At 38.5% G+C, this 18,612-nt stretch overlaps 1 protein-coding gene across 2 annotated transcripts in view; it reads left to right on the top strand.

Annotated features, from left to right (window-relative positions):
- uvrag (UV radiation resistance associated gene) overlaps positions 1-18,612 on the top strand; it is a 91,534-nt gene that overhangs the window by 32,788 nt on the left and 40,134 nt on the right. For both annotated transcript variants that reach the window (XM_086057866.1, XM_086057865.1), the window contains exons 10-12: positions 1,827-1,914; positions 2,153-2,213; positions 6,799-6,964. In XM_086057866.1, the coding sequence (XP_085913992.1) occupies positions 1,827-1,914; positions 2,153-2,213; positions 6,799-6,964 (315 nt within the window). The remainder of the gene's footprint in view (positions 1-1,826; positions 1,915-2,152; positions 2,214-6,798; positions 6,965-18,612) is intronic.

The raw sequence follows: 18,612 nt of genomic DNA, 5'->3' as shown, positions 1-18,612 counted from the left end.
ATTCGATCTGTATCACGATTCAAAGGTCATGATTTGATTTGATACCGATTAATCCCGATACGAATCTATAAGTCAATTATTGCGCTTTTTTTAAACTCACATTTAGAAAATACTAATCAGTAAACTTGTACATGTACACTGTAAGATTTGTATGAAAATCTACTTCAGGCTTATAACTGTGATCCACTGTATTTAACAAACAGGATGCAATCTGTTTCATGTTTAAACGGCATTGAAATCAAATTTTAAGGCTTAATGTTACATTAATATATCATTCTTCCATGCTTAAAATGTGAACCCTAATTCTAATTAAGATATTTTGTTGAATATTTCCATCAAAAATTGAGCTTTAAAAATCGATTCAGCTGCATTTTGAATCGATGCGAGAATTGTGCGCTGTAATATCGTGATATATTGCCAAATTGATGTTTTTTAACACCCCTAATAGTTAAGATGTCAATAAGGGCTAAAATTGAATGTCCTTTAATTTTAACAAATGTGTGGCTAATTTCTTTATTTCTTTATTTAGTATTATTGTTTTAAGAGGTGAATGGTTAGAGAAACTAATTTACTAGCTTCCCTGCCCACACGACTCACTGGATATAGAAACAAAAATGTGTTTGTCATACTGATCAAAAACATTATATTTGTACCATACATACAGTATATTGCAGGTGTTATCTGAGGGTCGCTTAGACAAGGACTTTGCATATCTACGGTATTTTTTATTTTTGCTGCTGTCAAACACAAAAGCTTTCTCAATATCGTAATTCCATGTTAGGTTTTTGAACAAACTCCCTCCTAGCGGCAGATGAAGACTTGAAAGCTCAGACTTTACAAGCATGTACGCGGGCAACATGGTTGCATGTTCATGGACAATGATTTGTGAAGGGCATGCATCTTGGCTTAAATGATTAGATAAGGCAAAGACCGTTGGACATTTTGAGTGATTTGAGATGAAACCATTACACTCTAATCTGTCTCCTCTTTTGACTGCAAAGCAGCCGCACGTTAAAAAGAGTGAAATGATAAGATACCAGGATCTTTTTAGAATGATGCACCTCCAAAATTTCAGCTATTGTCGGGGATATGTAATATTTGTCTTTTGCAACTTTGTGTCATGTCTAGCCAGAATATATCCATCCACCAAATAAAAAGTTTGACCTTGGTATGAATAAAATTAATTAATTACATTAAATTTATCATCATTGCCAGCTCTCTGATATTGTTCAGTAGCACACTTGGTAAAGTGCATTGTCCAGTAACCAGCTTTCAGCATCAGATGACACTTTTCAATATAAATACGCCGTTAGCCATGATTTTGAACAAGTCAAGTTAGGTCAGTGGTTAGAGCTATTGCCTTCCACAACGGAGGACCTGGGTTCAGACCCCGCTTGGACCACATTCTAGTACATTCGATGGTTCGATACCAATTATCATATCAAGAAATGGATTATAATTTCTCTGAAATCCCACTTAAGACAGATTGCAGATCAAGTTTTCTTTTTTTTTCATCTATTTTATTCATATCGATACCGATATTTGTCAAGATGCTGAATATCGGCACCGATAATCGGTCTTTCCCTATCAAAAATTAATCGATTGATTGACAAGTAATCGATTATCAAATGAATGGACAACTATTGTAATAATCGAGTTATAGTTTGGAGCCATTTTTTAAAATAATTTTTTTTCCAAATCATCTGATTTCTAATTAACGTCAAAATCAAGCAAATGCAGCGTTACCACAAAATGTATTAGTTTGAAGGTGATCTGTTAAGCAATCACTCATTGTGTTGCCCCTGTTTCGGTTTATATCTCCCCAGAGAACAGTTCCTGAAGTTCAATGCCCAGCTTACGTTTCGCTGCCGCCAGCTTCTCTCTGAGCTTTCCTACATTTATCCCATCGATGTGGTGAGTGCAAAGCCGTTGTTCAATAATTTGTCATATTGAATTATTATTGTCAAATTACAGAAAGAAAACAGCTCACACTGTTACACGTTGCACCCTTGACATTTTTTTCCCCCAATTACTGTAACATCATATATTGTTCCATACCTTTAGTGTGAGGGAAAATCATTGTTATTTAATACTTGAAATACTGCATGCCTGGTAATTGTTTTAAAAATGAAATTGTTATTTAATTCCACAGGCAACTCAGTCAGATTATGTTATCTGCGGAGTGAAGCTGCCAAATTCTGAAGACTTTCAAGGTAATTTATTATCTACCAGCATGTGTTTCATGGTTTTACTTGGATGAGCTGCAGCAAGGCATGCTGAACAAATATTTTATCTTGGCTACCATGCTGCCTTTAATGTAGATATATAATATGGACGCAACATTATTCAAGATGTAGCAATTTTGAGTGACTTTGCTACAGGCATTGATGTTTGAAGAACATAGAAAAAAAAAGTCAAACTATTGATATGCAGTTTTAATATGTGTAAATGTATCCTACCATGGGAAAATCGGGGTGGGGTAGGGTGGGGGGTTGACTATGAAGTATGAATGTCTGCAGGTGGCAGTAATGTGCATTACAGGCTGAGCTGGAGACTGGATTATAAACACTCTGCCTCTTCTCTGCAATAGAGGCTTTAAAGTCTGGAATAAAAGGTTATGGTTGACAAAAGATAAACTACCAAAGTAAAAAAAAAATCTATTCGAATAGACATAACCATAGGGATGAGCGAGTATTCCACTATCTGTATCTGTTCAACCATCAAAATTATCTGTATCTGTATTCGGAGGGGGTGTGGACTAAACCGGAAGTGGGCGTGACGTAAACCAGAAGCGGGCGTCGTTTGATCGGAAATAAGTCGAGCTTACATCGGTAGTATTTTTTTTCTATTTCACACTTAAAATAAATGGTAAAATAAAAATAAATGGTAAAATAAAAATAAATGGTAAAATAAAAATAAATGGTAAAATAAAGTGTGAAACTGTTATAGATTGATCAAAAATTGCTATAATTTTTGTTTATTTGAAAACTATTGCCAAAACAGCCTAACCCCGGGATTACACCGCATGCGTGCGCATTGCGTCTCCGCTCCTCTTCGTGGGTGCAGCCAATTCGTTTCCATTCTATCAGCTTGTTCAAATGACACCGGCTGCGTGTGCGCTGCTGATCGACTGCAGACCAGCTGCGTCGTGCCGGAGCCCGTCGCACGGATACAACTATTTTCTATTTTTGCGTCGGCTTCCGTCAAATGGCAAACTAGCACAGAACACATCGAACGGGACAGGAAGACTGACACACTTTCAAAATAAAAAATTCCAATTACTTCTCAAAATAAAATACCCGCCAGATCCTATTTTGCAATCATGTCAGCAAAATGTCATAATGCTTAACGCTTAATTCACCGCAGCGAACATGGACGAGGAGAGATTTATAATGGAGGTGGATTATATATGACACGGCACATCCTTTTTATTTAGACAACATAAAAATTGATGCTGCAAGAAACGTCATAGTAGTAGCTGTGGGAGTGGACGGTAAATTCAATTGGAAGTCCACCTCTCTTTCTGCTTCTCTGTTGAGCACACTTTCTGTGTGTTTTGTCGTTTTTTAATGCCACATTATCGCGCACGATCATGCGAGACACGGCGGCAAGTTGTCGGCGACGGAGTTGCCGGACCGCAGCTGTGCGCAGCCGGTGAGTTTTGTCCATAAAATTGACATGTCCGGAGCACGCAGTCAAGACGGAGCGGAGACGCAATGCACACGCAAGCAGTGTAATCCCAGGGTAATTGAGATTCAAATCGGTGCTTTTGATCACAAAAGTAAGAATTATTTTTCAAACAAGTTTTTTATAAACTCGGTAAATGTTCACTTTTTCACATTTTTTTTTTATTCTAAAACTAAAAAGAGTTCTTCTCTTTTTTCCCCCCTCAAAATTATTCACACAAAACCCTATAATGACAATCTCATGATGCCACGCCCATGATTGACTTTAAGGACGGTACTGGTGATGAGGAGTGTCTGTTTTCCTCCAAACTTTACATCTGGCATTCACGCCAAGGATTTCAGTCCTTGAGAAGAGAGTATTTTGTCTCACATTGTCTGAGTCCTTCAGTTTCCTTTGGGCAAACTACAGGTGGGCTGCTGTGTGTGTGCCTTTTCCGAATGATTGGCTTCTGTGTGGCCTCTCTACCTTACAGGTTTAGTTGTTTGACCTTCTGGAAGGTTCTTCTCTTACCACAGAGAAAAGTTGGAGCTCTGACAGAGTGACCACCACGCTCTTGGTCATTTCACTGACCAAGGATGACCACACACATCGCTGGGACATTCGTGGTAGCTCAAATCGTAGTGTAATTTTAGATAATTCAATAATTTTCCGTTACCAACAATTGATAGGATCTTATGGTGTAACAAGCAAAGAGCTGATTTGGCCATATAGCTGTTTCTACATAGCTGGTTTAACGGTTTCAATTTACAGTCTCCTGGAAATAGCGCAACACACCAAATTGCTGGGGTGGGTTGGGGGGGATCCTAAGTACACCCCGCAGTGAAAATTGTTTAAAACAAAATTTGGACATGGTGTTCACCACTGCATTCCTCTTCCATTACTCCATGACAACATTATGGAGCTGGCCAATCACTTTTAAAATCAGTTTCTTTAGCAAGGCGGTAGTCATCTCAAAGGTGTGTATATGAAACGCGCAAGTTTACAGTAGCTTGGTCTCATCAGACCACATGGTTCCAGTAATCTATGTCCTTAGTCTGCTTGTCTTCAGCTGTTTGCGGGCTTTCTTCTGCATCATCTTTACAAAAGGCGTGGCCTGGACGTGATGCAGTGTGCGGCGAGCACTGAATGGCTGACTCACCATTAGCTTTGCTTTCTTCCTGATATCCCCTTGACTGCTGTTGTGTGAGATGTGTGGTACCACATTAGGTTTCACCACGCCAGACAAATCCATGTATCGGTTTCATAATCAAATAATGGATTAAAAAATCTTGTTGATGATGTGGATTGTGGAATTGATTGGTGATAAGGCTAACATGTTATACTGTTCAAAATGGCACTTGCATTGAAACAGAACTTCAGAACATTCATTAACTAATTTGCTCTCCCAAAACAAATAAATATGTTCTATTTTAAATGTTTACGTGCCCCAAAGACGTATTTAGACGTTTTAATGGGGTTTTTATTTTTTTTGCTAGAGCATACAGAAGGTTTTGATGCAACCTCTCAACTGCAAAGAATGGTTAAATAAATGGTAGTTATTACACAAATGGCCAGCAGGTGGCAGAAGAGCATAGGAAATGAACCAGGACAATTTTGAAAAAACCCTCAATTACTAAAAAACTAGCTATATTGTAATGCTAATTGCTGCAAAACGGAATATCCTTTTTTTTCTTGATGAAAGAAGAGACTTTAATCTTTCTTTTGGTAGGTTTAATGTTTTTATAGCAAAGGAACAGAATATTATGTGGGCCTTGCAAAATCAGTCAAAATCCAGTAAAACAGCCAGGAGTGAAGGGGATTGTTTTAGTGAAAATGGCTGGGAGTGAATGAGTTAACTAATTTGATCCCCAAAACGTATAAAAATGGTCTATTTTAAATATTGCCATGTCACAAAAACCTATTTATATGTTTTTTGTATTATTCGTTTTTTTGGGTGCTCTGACCTGAAGAGGTCGCTTAAAGCAATGGTAGTTATTACAAAAAGCGGCCAGCAGGTGACAGCAGAGTATAAGAGATCAATCAGGGCCATGTTGCAAAATGCTTAGCTATATTCTAATGCTAAGTGTTGCTAAACGGAAACAGATACATATATCTTTTTTTTTCCCGATGAAAGAAGAGTCTCTAATCTTTCTTTTGGTAGGTTCCATGTTTTTATAGCAATAGAACAGAATATTCTGTGGGCCTTGCAAAATCAGTCAAAGTCCAGTAAAACAGCCGAGAGTGAAGGGGGTTGCTTCAGTGAAAATGGCTGGGAGTGAATGAGTTAAATATTCTTCAGACAATGATTCAGTGATTAATTTATCAAATAAATTTAGTCAAATGTCCAGCCCCAATTTTAAGTTTGTGTTTGAGACTATATGCCTTGTAGACTTCTTGCAAAATGCAGGCATGCATAAAGATGCCTTTAAACTCCATTTGACCTCTTGACCCCCTGCTCTGTGTGTGAGGTCTGCCCCAGAAAAAGCCACATCAAGTACAGAACTGTTAGCCACTTTTTACTGGCCTACAGGGGTGGATGTTCTACGTTAGAACCCAGGTCAGGGTCACTCAAAGTCCTTAATCCTGCTGGCTGTCAAAGTGCTTCTGCATGAAGGCACATCACTTCCTAACGTTCAACCAAGCTTTATTGTCAACTCATCTCATGACGAGGTCAGTCAGTCTCTCATTGCATCCTTAGGGTTTGCCCCTGAATAATTGTATGCTAGCTGACGCAATATTACACTTTTTGTTAACCATCCCCCAAAAGCACTCAAACGAGCCTTTTTCTTCTTCTTTTTTTTTGCCTGTTGCTGTTAATGAAAGCAAAGCAATTTATTTTTAGATTACAAAACAAGCTATGCAAACCCTCATTCTACTGGCCACTTTAGTTGTGCCTGCTTTATTTGATTGATTGATTTATTTATTTATTTAACACGCTGGTGGCGTTTTTGTTTCAAATCAGACAGTGATGACTATTCTTTTAGAAATTTTGGATATGGTAAAATACAGACTGCATTAAACTTTTGACATTTGATATGTACAATATGTTGCCCAATAGAAGTTGGATCTTTGATTTCTTGATACTACCCACCAAAATAGAGTGTTGGATTATCTTTTCTTTTTTTTCTGCAGCAAAGGATGATGGGAGCGTGGCAGTTGCCCTGGGCTATACGGCACACTTGGTCCTGATGATCTCATGCTTCCTGCAAATCCCGCTTCGGTATCCAGTCATCCACAAGGGTTCACGCTCCTCCATTAAGGACACCATCACTGACAGACTTACTGAGAAGGAAAGAGAGTAAGTAGACAATGTATAAACAATACATTTTATAAAAGATGACCACTTCAGTCACCATTTGTTTTACCTCAAATCACAAACATTTATTCTAAAGCATATTTGACCAAAGATGTCCGTGAGTGCTCATTGACTTGCAATTTGAAACCGATTTTCCTAACCACTAATCTATTACCTGTAAATTAATTTCACTATGAGTCTGGCATATACTTAATACGGCCGCTTATTACAGATAAACAGTCAACAGAGCAATCGAACCATCAGTTAAGATTACAGTATGTCTAATTTTTACCAGAGGGCATAACATAACAAAAATACCTAAATAAATCCTAGTCATTCTTTCTTAATACCAAAACAATGTTGTTTAGCCAACAGTTCTCAGGATGTTACTTAATGCCTGAGGTGGGTAGTAACGAGTTACATTTACTCCGTTACATTAACTTGAGTGACTTTTTGATAAAAACTTATTTCTAAGAGTAGTTATACCACACAATACTTTTTACTTTTACTTGAGTAGATGTGTGAAGAAGAAACACCACTCTTACTACGCTATATTGGGCTACACAAGAGTCGTTACTTTTTGAAAAATTACTATTTGGTCGATCAACTACACTAACAGTTTTTTTGTTGTTGTTTAATTGTCTAATTAGAGACGCTGGTTACAGTCAAACTGGAAAACTGCACCATACACGTTGGATGAGTGCAATTTTTTTAGTGTGCCACTTTATTCCCAAAACTGTCACACAGTTGTTGACAAGAAGAATATAATACTTCAGGTTTTTTTGTGTGTGTGTGTCTTTCCTGGGACTTTGCCAGGATTGTTACTGTAGTCATAAAATGTTGTGTTCGTGCACATAACTTGTAGCTTATTTAAATTATTGTTTATAGATGTTTTGATCTAGTAACCATGCATCAAGGCAACAGCTGTTTTATACCCTCTTGGAGTCATATTTTTATGTGTCTGCACTTTATCTTATGTGTACTGGCACTGACTTATTTAAATTTCGGTAAGTTAACATTTACAATTTACGAGTAAGATTTCTCCTTGCATGAATGAACCCTTTTGTTTATTACAACATGCTTCTAAACAATACATGTATTTTTTAAATTCTTGTCAATTTTAATTGCACGCTTGTGTCCCTGTTTTAAACATTAGTTACGAAAGTATTTATTTATTTTTTCCCAGTAAACATTAACACTACATTACTGTGAATTCACACAACCTTTCCTACAACAAGGTATATTAGCTTGTAGATAAGCGCTGACACTTGTACATCCACATTTGTCATCCATAATAAGGCAAACAGTTGGGAGTAAGTGTGTGAGGAAAAAGTGAGACATTATCAGACTCAATGATTGAATGGCCATTGCAGTGTGTGTGTGATTAGGTCATGACAACAGCTGGAGAGGATCAGTTGTTTTAAACTCCCATGTGACCTCCCTCGCTTCACTATATGCACTTCTAGTTCCTCCATACAGGATATTCACACAAGGATCCAGCATAAAAAATAAACCTTTAGGCTGTCTGCTTGACAGACACAACAATCCATGAGTGCCATTTGGTGTGCATGAGTGGGGTCAATGCTACAGGAAAGTTCCACGCCCCCACTGCCCCCCCCCCCCCCCCCTGTGCGCGTTTATGACCCCAGGGGCCCTAGCGGGGCGTGCTCACACTACAAAATGATGTGTGGCCAGACGGAAAGCACCTAGCCAGCTCTAACAATGCAAAAAAAGAGAGAGAAAAAAAGCAGGTGATTAAAGTGTCGGAAAGAGGCAGTCAATTGAGATAAGTGAGGTGACATGCGATTGGGTTCTCAAAGTGTGGCAGGATTAGCAAGCAGTCAGTTTATTGCAGTCACGTTCTCAATAAGGACCCAATTATTAGATTTTTGTTATTTAAGATTTCTGCATCACACATATAAAAAAAAATGTTTTAGGGTGGGGACAATATTCCAAGAAAAAACTCGAAAATTTGCGAGATAAAAATTGTAAAAATTGCGAGTTTATAAAGTGGCAAATTTGTGAGAAAAAAACCTCAGAAACTTACGAAAAATTCATGTAGCGTACTACTTGGATATTTGTGCCAATACTTCTCTGTCGGGTTTTCAAATAAGGAGATAGTAATTGCTTTAGCAGATAAGTGTTGGGTACGACCAGCGACAGACGCCTCGCTTTGCGAAGGTCCACACCCTGAGGGTCAAGCATTTAAGTTAATTTGTTAAAATGTATATTTACTTGTATATTTCTATAAAAAAAAAAATTTGTACAAGTACGGTAGCTAAGTTGATGTGTCGAATCTGCTGCTCTCTGTCATTCACTAGCATTTACCTAAAGTATGCTAGCTTCTGATTGGTTAGTGTTAGTCAGCTGAGGGTATCAGGAAGTGTTTTCGCTCTAGCTGCCGTGTATGACAAGTAAAGTTTAAATTAAGAATGAATCAGTCTCCATCATGCTTTTTCATTTCATGAACAGTGTCCCAATAACCACCAACGAATCCTCATATTAGACTATAGCTACGCTACGGGTAATTCTAGTTTTTTGTCTCGCAAATTTGCCACTTAAATTTGTTACTTTATAAACTCACAAATTTGCCAATTTATAAACTCACAAATTTGCGAGGTTTTTTTCAGAGTTAAATAGTGTGTAGAGAAGGTGTTATTTCACAGTTGATCGCCTAGAGTTATAGATCACCTCCACAGTGTTAAATTGGCTCCGCCTTTCACCTGCTCATGTCCAGAGACAAGTCAGCGCCATTTTCCTTGTCCCCCTTTCTTCCTTGCTTATCACTGGGAAATAATGACATTCTTGACAGACAAAAGGAGTTTGGGGCCATGAATTCGTTTTCAGTTTGACTGTGGTCAACATTAACATAGCCTACTTCAAATGCTCTCTTCAAAAGAGTTGTTGGGTTAAAGTTAAAGTACTGGTGAAAGTAGTAGAAATTAGTTTATTCCCTTTTGGGGAATAATTTTACACTGCCTTCAAATACAATCATGTCTTTGTCAAAACTTTGTTAGTCAAGGCAAGGCTTGAACCCAATTCTATTGTCCTCCGGTATTTTGAAGCAGGCCACTGTTTGAAAAACTCTTTCATTGTATGAAAAAGAGATGTGAAAATTGACTCTCTGGCACTCGGACTGATCTTCTGAAGTTAGTGGACCCTAACGACATGTTGCGCCCACATTTTTCATTCAAGTGTAGAGCCCAGATAAAGCTTGGGGGTGATCTGGAAAGATGCGATCCAGATGTCCGGTGTTTGAGAACAGTGGCCAGCCATTTCAATAGCAAGCGCAGACAGCGCTTAGATCTAGCCTCAAGTATAAAGGTAATCATTTAAAATTAGATAAATATAAAAAAATGTATTTAATGTGAAGTGAAATTGTATGAATGCGCATATTACCACTTTGATGAAACACAAATCCACACTGTTGAGGTAGGCTCAGTCAGGTTTATTGTATGAATGAATAATAGTGGTAGGAGGCCAACGAGCAGAATTTGTGAACTCAAAGAAAAGCAGTGATTGTTCCAGGGCTTCAACAGTTTCATGTCTCTTAGAGGCACCATTTGCACAGCACATTCAAAATGATGAATTTACATTATTTCCAATATTTTACGGTGTAAATATATCTGTTACAAGCTTGGTAGAAAATAATAGAAGTAGAAAAATGAGATTAATCGTGATTAATTATGGAAACGTGAGGGATTAATTAGTTTAAAAAAAAAAGATCGCTTGATAGTACTGTAAATTACTTTTCATTACATTACATAATTGGTGTTGAAGTGCTGCTTTAACAATTGAAAAGGCCTGTCTTTCAGTGCTCTTTTCCTACTCATCTTTGTCTTCAGACTCTGGGCTGTTTGAGAACATGCACCACTCGCCTAGTCGCAACAGTTTTGCTCCAACACTAGTCGTCATGGTAATGAAAGTCCATTGGCCCAGTAGCACAGCGGGTGAACTCCATGAGACAGAACCACAACCCCAAAACTGAATCATTTCATGTAAAGCATATAAAGTGGATGTAAATAAATTTTGACTGAAGAATAGAATAACTCATTCAAACGCAAACACTTATAAATATGTTTTTTAGTACTTTGTCCTGCACTCCCAAAAACGTATTTTTACATAAAAATAAAAATAAAAGTTTTTTATGCTAGAGCATACAGAAGGCTTTGATACAGCTCCTGACATGAAAAGGACGATCACATGCTTTAGACATGATGTTAAAACAAAGAACAAAACACCCATTCACATTCTGAGATGAGATAAATTAGTATGCAAAACACATCAGACAATTTTTTTTGTAGTTAGTGTTTCTGTGTTTAGCTAACTCATTTGCTCTATTGTAAATATTAACATGCTAAAGACGTATTTATGTTTTTTAAATGTTATTTTTTTTTAATGCTAGAGCATACAGAAGGCTTTGATGTAGCCTCTGAACTAAAGAGAATGCTTAAAGCAATGGTACTTATTACAAAAGATGGACAGCAGGTGGCAGCAGAGTATAAGAGATCAACCAGAACCATGTTGGAATAAGCTCTTTTAACCAGTGTTTTCAACAGGTTTGTGAATAATGATGAAACTTAGCTATATTCTAATGCTAATTGCTGCAAAATGGAAACCGATACAAAAAAACTTTTTTTCCTGATGAAAGAATAGACTCTAATCTTTCTTTTGGTAGGTTCTGTGTTTTTAGAGCAATACAACACAATATTCTGTGGACCTTGCAAAATCAGTCAAAATCCAGTAAACCAGCTGGGAGCGAACGGGGTTGCTTCAGTGAAAATGCCTGGGAGGGAATGAGTTAACATGCCTGGGAACTGTTTTAAATTGTGAAAAAAAAGTGCATGTCCTTTGTAAGAGATTGTATGTAAAATATAAAAGTAAACAACCAAAGGAATAGAGCAAGTTTGAACACTGTTGTAGAAGCTGGGGTCAGGATACCCCTGGATATTCTTAAGAACTGGGATGAAAACTTAGTATGACAGAGCAAGCAGCAACCACACTCAGGAGACACTTTAAACAATAAAGATCAAAATGGCAAAACGGTTATACTGGAGTCTCAAGTGCACCAACGGCCATTAAAAGAGCTTTCACTGACAGATGGTTACTGTAATCATTTCTCAGATATTGAAAATTACAGCTCACTGTGATTTATATACTAACCACTGCCATAAGCAGGCTTAGATGATTACCTCTGTCTTGTTTAAAATTACACATTAAAAACACCTGAAATCTCAAAAGCATGCGACGATTAAAACTAGAGTATGTATACACTGGCTTGGTCTCATTTTACGTTGCAATTGTAGTTTTATAATGTTGAAAATAGTCATTGGGAATTCTTAAGCAGGCAAGCTGACATGTGGCGAGCTCAGTCTTTGTATACACGATAGCAGGTCAGCCAGGAACCAGTCTTCCCACAGTATTTTCAGCAACCTAAGTGAAGCCAAGTTTGACCACCCACCCGTATAGTTATCTCCTTCTTTACAGCCTTTCTCCTAACAGAGGGGAAATAGAGATGACAAATTCTGGTGGTTTGCACCCACACAACTACAACTGCTATATTACATACTATTTATCAAAGCTGCATAATGGCACAATGTGCTAATATGAATTTGGCCCTTCTCTTTCTGGGTTCTTGTAAAATGACAAAATACATTTCCTGCTTCAAAATGGTACAAGACAAAATACATGGTGTTTCCCCAAAGCTTGACATCTTTTGAAATATATTTAGAAAATACATTACAAATGATATTTAAAATAGAGATTTTCAAATGTACATAGAATGCCTTCACAAAGTTCAAGTTGAGTAGGGATGTTCAAGATCACTTTTTTTTTTCAGACTAACACTAGTACGATTACCCGTATGTCTCTGGTAGGATGTAGGACTGGGGAGATACGGCCGGCCAAAGACCTCCAGGACATAGAGGAGTTTCAAAAAGTTACCCCGCCGGCGGTGGTTCCCATCCCGGGTAAAAATCCGTCGTTTGTCGGCCCTTTATCTCTTAATTTTAATGATGAAGATACGAGGCAGGACACGTAAATCCATTTTGCAACGCCGCGGTGTCCTTGAAACTCCACTCGAGTGGACGCATGACGCGCTTAGCCGTCAACGGGCACAACTGCATGGTTCGGGACAGACAATCTTAAATTTAATGATGAAGATTTGAGGCAGGACACGTAAACCCATTTTGACAGCGGGACTGCATCGTGATGGTGCCCCAGAAACTCCACTCGAGCGTTGTGGCCCCAGCGCGGGTCTGCGTGCACCATTGGGAGGGTGGCAGGCGGCGCGCTGAGCAGTCTGACAATGGCGACGGACGGCAGTGTGCATACACTGTAAAAAAAAGAAAAATGAAAAAAAAAGAAAGCTGTAAAAAAAAATAATAATAATGCATGCTGAAAAAAATCTGCGAGGCCGCGAAAGATGAACCCACGAGAAACGAGGGAACACACTTATGTCCATTTTTGTCATTTTCTTTACATTTATGGGATGAAACTGAATGCAGACATCCCAAAAATGTAATAAATCAATAAATAAAAGGGAATAAGTGTTTTTCACAGGACAGTAACGATATATATCTGTGTACATAAAATGTCTGGTGAGATAGCGTTGAAGGCTTGATTAGAAGTGGGTTTGTCACCAGTATTTTAGAAGAGGCAAAACAGTACAGCTATACTCTTTACTTGAAATTTGTTTTTATTTGTCCTTTCCCATTGTATGCGGAATTTGAATACGGTCTTTTAGGCAGCTTGATTGAGTCGGTGTGCTGATTCTTGTCATATTCAGGTGGACATGTTGAGCTCGTCCACATCTAAAAATAACAATAAAACAGACATACCAGCTGCAAGTGCACATTAGAGCAACATAATTTTCAGTGTTTTATGTTTATTTTACACTCAATCCTTCGGATAAACATCACACTGTTCGCCCCCCAGAATATTCCTCCAGAAATGTAATTAATTTAACAGTGTTTAATGTAGAGGACAGCTTCAGTGTACGCAGCTGCCACTGGCCAAGTGATTAAAGGTCTTCCATTTCCGCTCTGTGCTTTCCCTTTCATTTCTCCCATACATGTAACAACTGTACGGTTTGCGTTCAATGATTCTGATTGTTACATAGCTTTGCACCTTTTCACTCATGTTTCTTGGTAGATATCTGTTGGACCTGATCATCACAATCGTGTGCTTCCATCCAAGTTGCATATGTCTATGCTAGTGCTTCCGCTGTGTCTTCACCCTCACACTTCCTTCCTCACTCCCCACTGGTGTGTAATATTATAGTTGACTGAACTGGATGTCCCAGGGTGGAATTCCTGGTGTCTGGTGAACCGGAGTCTTTCTAGTGCGATTTTAGACACAGTGGACAGCAGTCATTAATCACCTAGCTATGACAGAGCCGTTGTGTGATCATGTATTTTCTACGTGTCTTGGAAGTGACTTTGTTTTCCTTTCATGCATCTTCATCTGAAAGCATAACCTATCTCTTGGTGGGGTAGTGATACTAACTCATTCACTCGCAGCCATTTTCACTGAAGCAACCCCATTCGCTTCTGGCTGTTTTACTGGACTTTGACTGATTTTGCAAGGCCCACAGAATATTCTGTTCTATTGCTATAACAACATGGAACCAACCAAAAGAAAGATTAGAGTCTCTTCTTTCATCAGGAAAAAAAGTATATTTGTATCGGTTTCCCTTTTGCAGCAATTAGCATTAGAATATAGCTAAGTTTCATCATTATTCACAAATCTGTTTACACACTGGGGAAAAACGCCTTTTTGCAACATGGCTCTGGTTGATCTCTTATACTCTGCTGCCACCTACTGGCCGTGTTTGTAATAACTACAATTGCTTCAAGCATTTTCTTCAGTTCAGAGGCTGCATCAAAGCCTTCTGTATGCTCTAGCATAAAAAACATAAGAAACCTATAAATAAGTCTTTGGGAGCATAGTAATATATAAAATAGAAAATATTTATACGTTTTTGGGAGCAAATGAGTTAAGAATGCCTGTTGTGTAGTGTTTTTCTCTCTCTGTTAGCTATTTCCTAGTGCTGAGACATGACCTTCTGCATGGGGTCCTGGCTAAATGTATGGCTGAGTTAAAACTGAAACATCTTTTAATTTCACAGCTTTCACAGTATCAACATGTTAGTTTTATTGAACTGGGAGATTATGCTTTTTTTCATTTATGACAGTTTCCAAGTGTTGTTATTTTACTTTTACATTCTTCTAATTTGTCCAAAATACACAAAGCAATAAGAATTGCAACACAGTTAACATCCCCTTGTCACTCTGGTTCAAATTATTTACTTACTAGTAGTGGTTGTGCCTCATGCAAATGATCGATTGCTCACAGCCATCCTTTACTGTGGGACTCTGGCACTACAGTAGGTGGCAGTGGCGTTCTCGTTGTCAGAGATTGTGCAAGGAGTATTAACTCCTCTACTTAGAAAGCAAAACATTACACCCCCCCTCCTCCCCCCTCACAGGCATGCAAATGACCTAATTTACGAACGCGCAAAAACTCCCGGCGCAATCCGGTTGACAGCGCAGTTAGCACTGAATTTCCCCATCTGCGCGTGCTTAGTGGATTACACGCTCCCTAATTGCTCCATTTATACCAGTTAGCGCCGCGCAAGAGCTACGCTAACATTTAGTGCAGTGGTCCCCAGCCTTTTTCACAACCTTTGCGAACCATCAACCCAGTTGGGGGGGAGGTTGCTTGGCTGTTTGGCGGCTGATTAATAAAAGGCTACAACAACAACATTCAAATCCACTGTATTTTTATGTACCTGTACTAGCAGCACAAACACCATAACAAGGGTAACAACAACGCTTTAATATGGGGAGTTCACTATGGTAATGCTTATGAATGATACGAGTAACACAAAAACTGGATTACTTTGTAGATATAACAATAAATGTGAAGCCACATTTTTATGTAACTATATTAGCAGCACCCTCCTTAAATGCGCCAACATAAGGCACCACAGAACAAAAGTCCATGAGTAACTCATTCACTATAACACTAAATTAAGAGTCGCTCGCCGCAGAGCGGGCCATCATGCGTGAGAATCACTTATAGCTTTAAGTCCATGCGCCTTTCTTTTTCTTCTTGGTCATAGGCTCCTGTGTTGTCTCTTCACTGGGCCTTTTTGCCGTTGAGAAGAAACTTTCCAAATATGTCTGTTTCTTACTCATTTTGCTAACTTGTCGATTAGCATCAGCGCTACGCGACTGAGATAATTAGCATCTTGACTTGCGTTAAGAGTCCGTCAACAGAGAGAATCCGATCACTTTTCAAAATAAAATATTGGTTTAAGTCCGTAGCTAACTGTCAAAAGTGCACTTGCATGTAAAAAAAAAAATCAAAAAACAAAACACAGCTTCCAATGACATCACACCATTTGATCCGGGTCGGCAAATTATGATTGGATTTTTAATTTGCCACGCCCACTCGAACAAATGTTCAAATGACCACCTATTTGTGCACAGGACTGCTGATAAAACTGTTAGCTAACACTAATATAGAGCTCTGCTCTATAACCTTTTGGCTCTTACATTATACTGTAAATGTAGCCTGAAGTGTCCAGGCAGGCCTTGAAACGGTCTGACAAACTTAAGTGGCAATCCCTGAAAAGTTATGTCAAGAGTTATCAGGCGGCAGGAACATCTGAATCTTTGCTAGGTATGCAACTTTAAACTGCCATGAGCGCGATCTCATGGCAGACAGAAGAGTCCAGTGAAGTCCTACTTATTTTCTATACAATCCTCCTGCCGCAGGTTATAGTAAAAGGGGTAAAGAGCCTCAGTTTGCTCTCACAGGATTAACAAAAGGACCTGAAGCCTGGGGGGAAGACACAAACACACAGAAAACGAGGCTTACAGTGCCCGCTTATATGGAGACATACAATATAGACACACATCACACATGCTCACTCACACGTCTGCTAACGTGTGAATAACGCCTTTGTGTCAAACTGTTGCATCTTGCAGGGCTTCATGATTTCACACAAAAATGTACCTTGTGATTGAAAAATGGTAAGGCAACAATGACTGTTAGCCACATCACCGCCACACTACTCCCTCTCATAATTAATAGGGCTGTCACTATAGATTATTTTTAGAATCGATTATTCTATAGATTCCATCAATTCATCGAATAAAGGGATGCAAATTTATTTTGCATTAAAGTGTATTACAAAAGCACCCCCCCATTACTGTTTAACCAATTATTATTGTTCCTTTAGTGTTTTTTAGTAATAAAAACCAACCAAACATCATTCAGCAATAACAATGAGATGAATTGATGTTGCACTCATCAACCTTTTTGAAACTAATTCAGTCACTGGTTAGGTCATTGTTTTCCATAGTAAAAATATATGTTTTTTATTACATATAAAATATATTCAGTCTACTCTGACGAAGGACTACAGAAATCTGACAATACTTACTGTTGAGAGACTGAAATTGCACAATTTGGACAATTTAATTTTATAATTATAAATAAATAATAATATTTTTTCAGTAAAGGTTTTTGGTGTTAAAGAGCTTCTATACAATGGTGTAATAACCCTTAAGGAAGTGTTCTTTCAGTTTTGCTAGATAAGTAATTTTGTAAGACTCGAATTGCTGAACTTATTACAAATCAGCAGTCAGGACGCTGACTCTCATCACTCAACTCTATGTTTATAGAGCACTTTAAAACATCCACCGCTGTTTTCTTAAGGTCGAACCCAGGACCAACAGGTACAATGAAAACAGCAGAGGCGCCAGAATTGAAACCTGTGGAACACCATACCAATCAATCTGTTATGCATGTGAATTCACATTGCACATATTCATTCGATCACGTTCTGCTTTTGCTCGACATAGTTAGTATGAAGGGATTAAAATAGTCAAGAAATCACATGACCTACTATAACAAAAGTCACAGGTCGACTACTGAGCGCACCAAATTCCCTGCAGCAAAGAGAGGCCAAGCCATGTCCCGTGATCACCTGCAGCTGAGGATGGCCAAGCGTGGCGTGTCATCACCAATCAACCTTCACCGAACCCCTGAGACTGACTCACCGAACGCCTAGGGTTTGATCGAGCCCAGATTAAGAACCACTGAGTGCAAGCATTATTCTTTCATTGCTACAAAGCTGAAAGTACAGTTCTTATGGGGTTTGAAAGGTTATGGGTTTGATTAGATTTGGGTTACTGCCAAGGTTAAGGTGAAACATTTGGTCTCAGAGTTTAGATTGGACAAATGTATGCCTTGTGGAGATAATTGAAGGTCTTCAAAAGTGTTTTGGTGCAAACATGCAAACTTGTGTCAGCATTATCTGACCCATTATAATCAGATATATGCAGGTAATAACAGAAAAGGATGACAATTCCTGGTAACAACGGCAATTTTCCAACTATGAATGTCAGCATATTGTTCAGGTTCAGCGTAGTCCATCTGGCTGGCACCAATGGGATTTCCCCACTATATAGATAGGAAAGCTTCTATTTGTTGGAAATGGTCTGAATGATCAGGTTGTTTGGACTCTTCCACCTTCAGTTTGATTTTACAGTTTAACAGGATATTGGGGTAGTGTTAATGTGGAGGTCGCATAGTTGCAGAGCCAGCTTCTTCAAACATCTGCAAAGGTTCTCTATCAT

Source organism: Leptonotus elevatus, chromosome 16 (assembly GCF_054856555.1).
Source record: "Leptonotus elevatus isolate MCC_2025b chromosome 16, RoL_Lele_1.0, whole genome shotgun sequence".
Taxonomy (NCBI): domain Eukaryota; kingdom Metazoa; phylum Chordata; class Actinopteri; order Syngnathiformes; family Syngnathidae; genus Leptonotus; species Leptonotus elevatus.
Note: the sequence above shows the minus strand (reverse complement) of the source record. Positions and strands in the feature narration are given on the sequence as shown.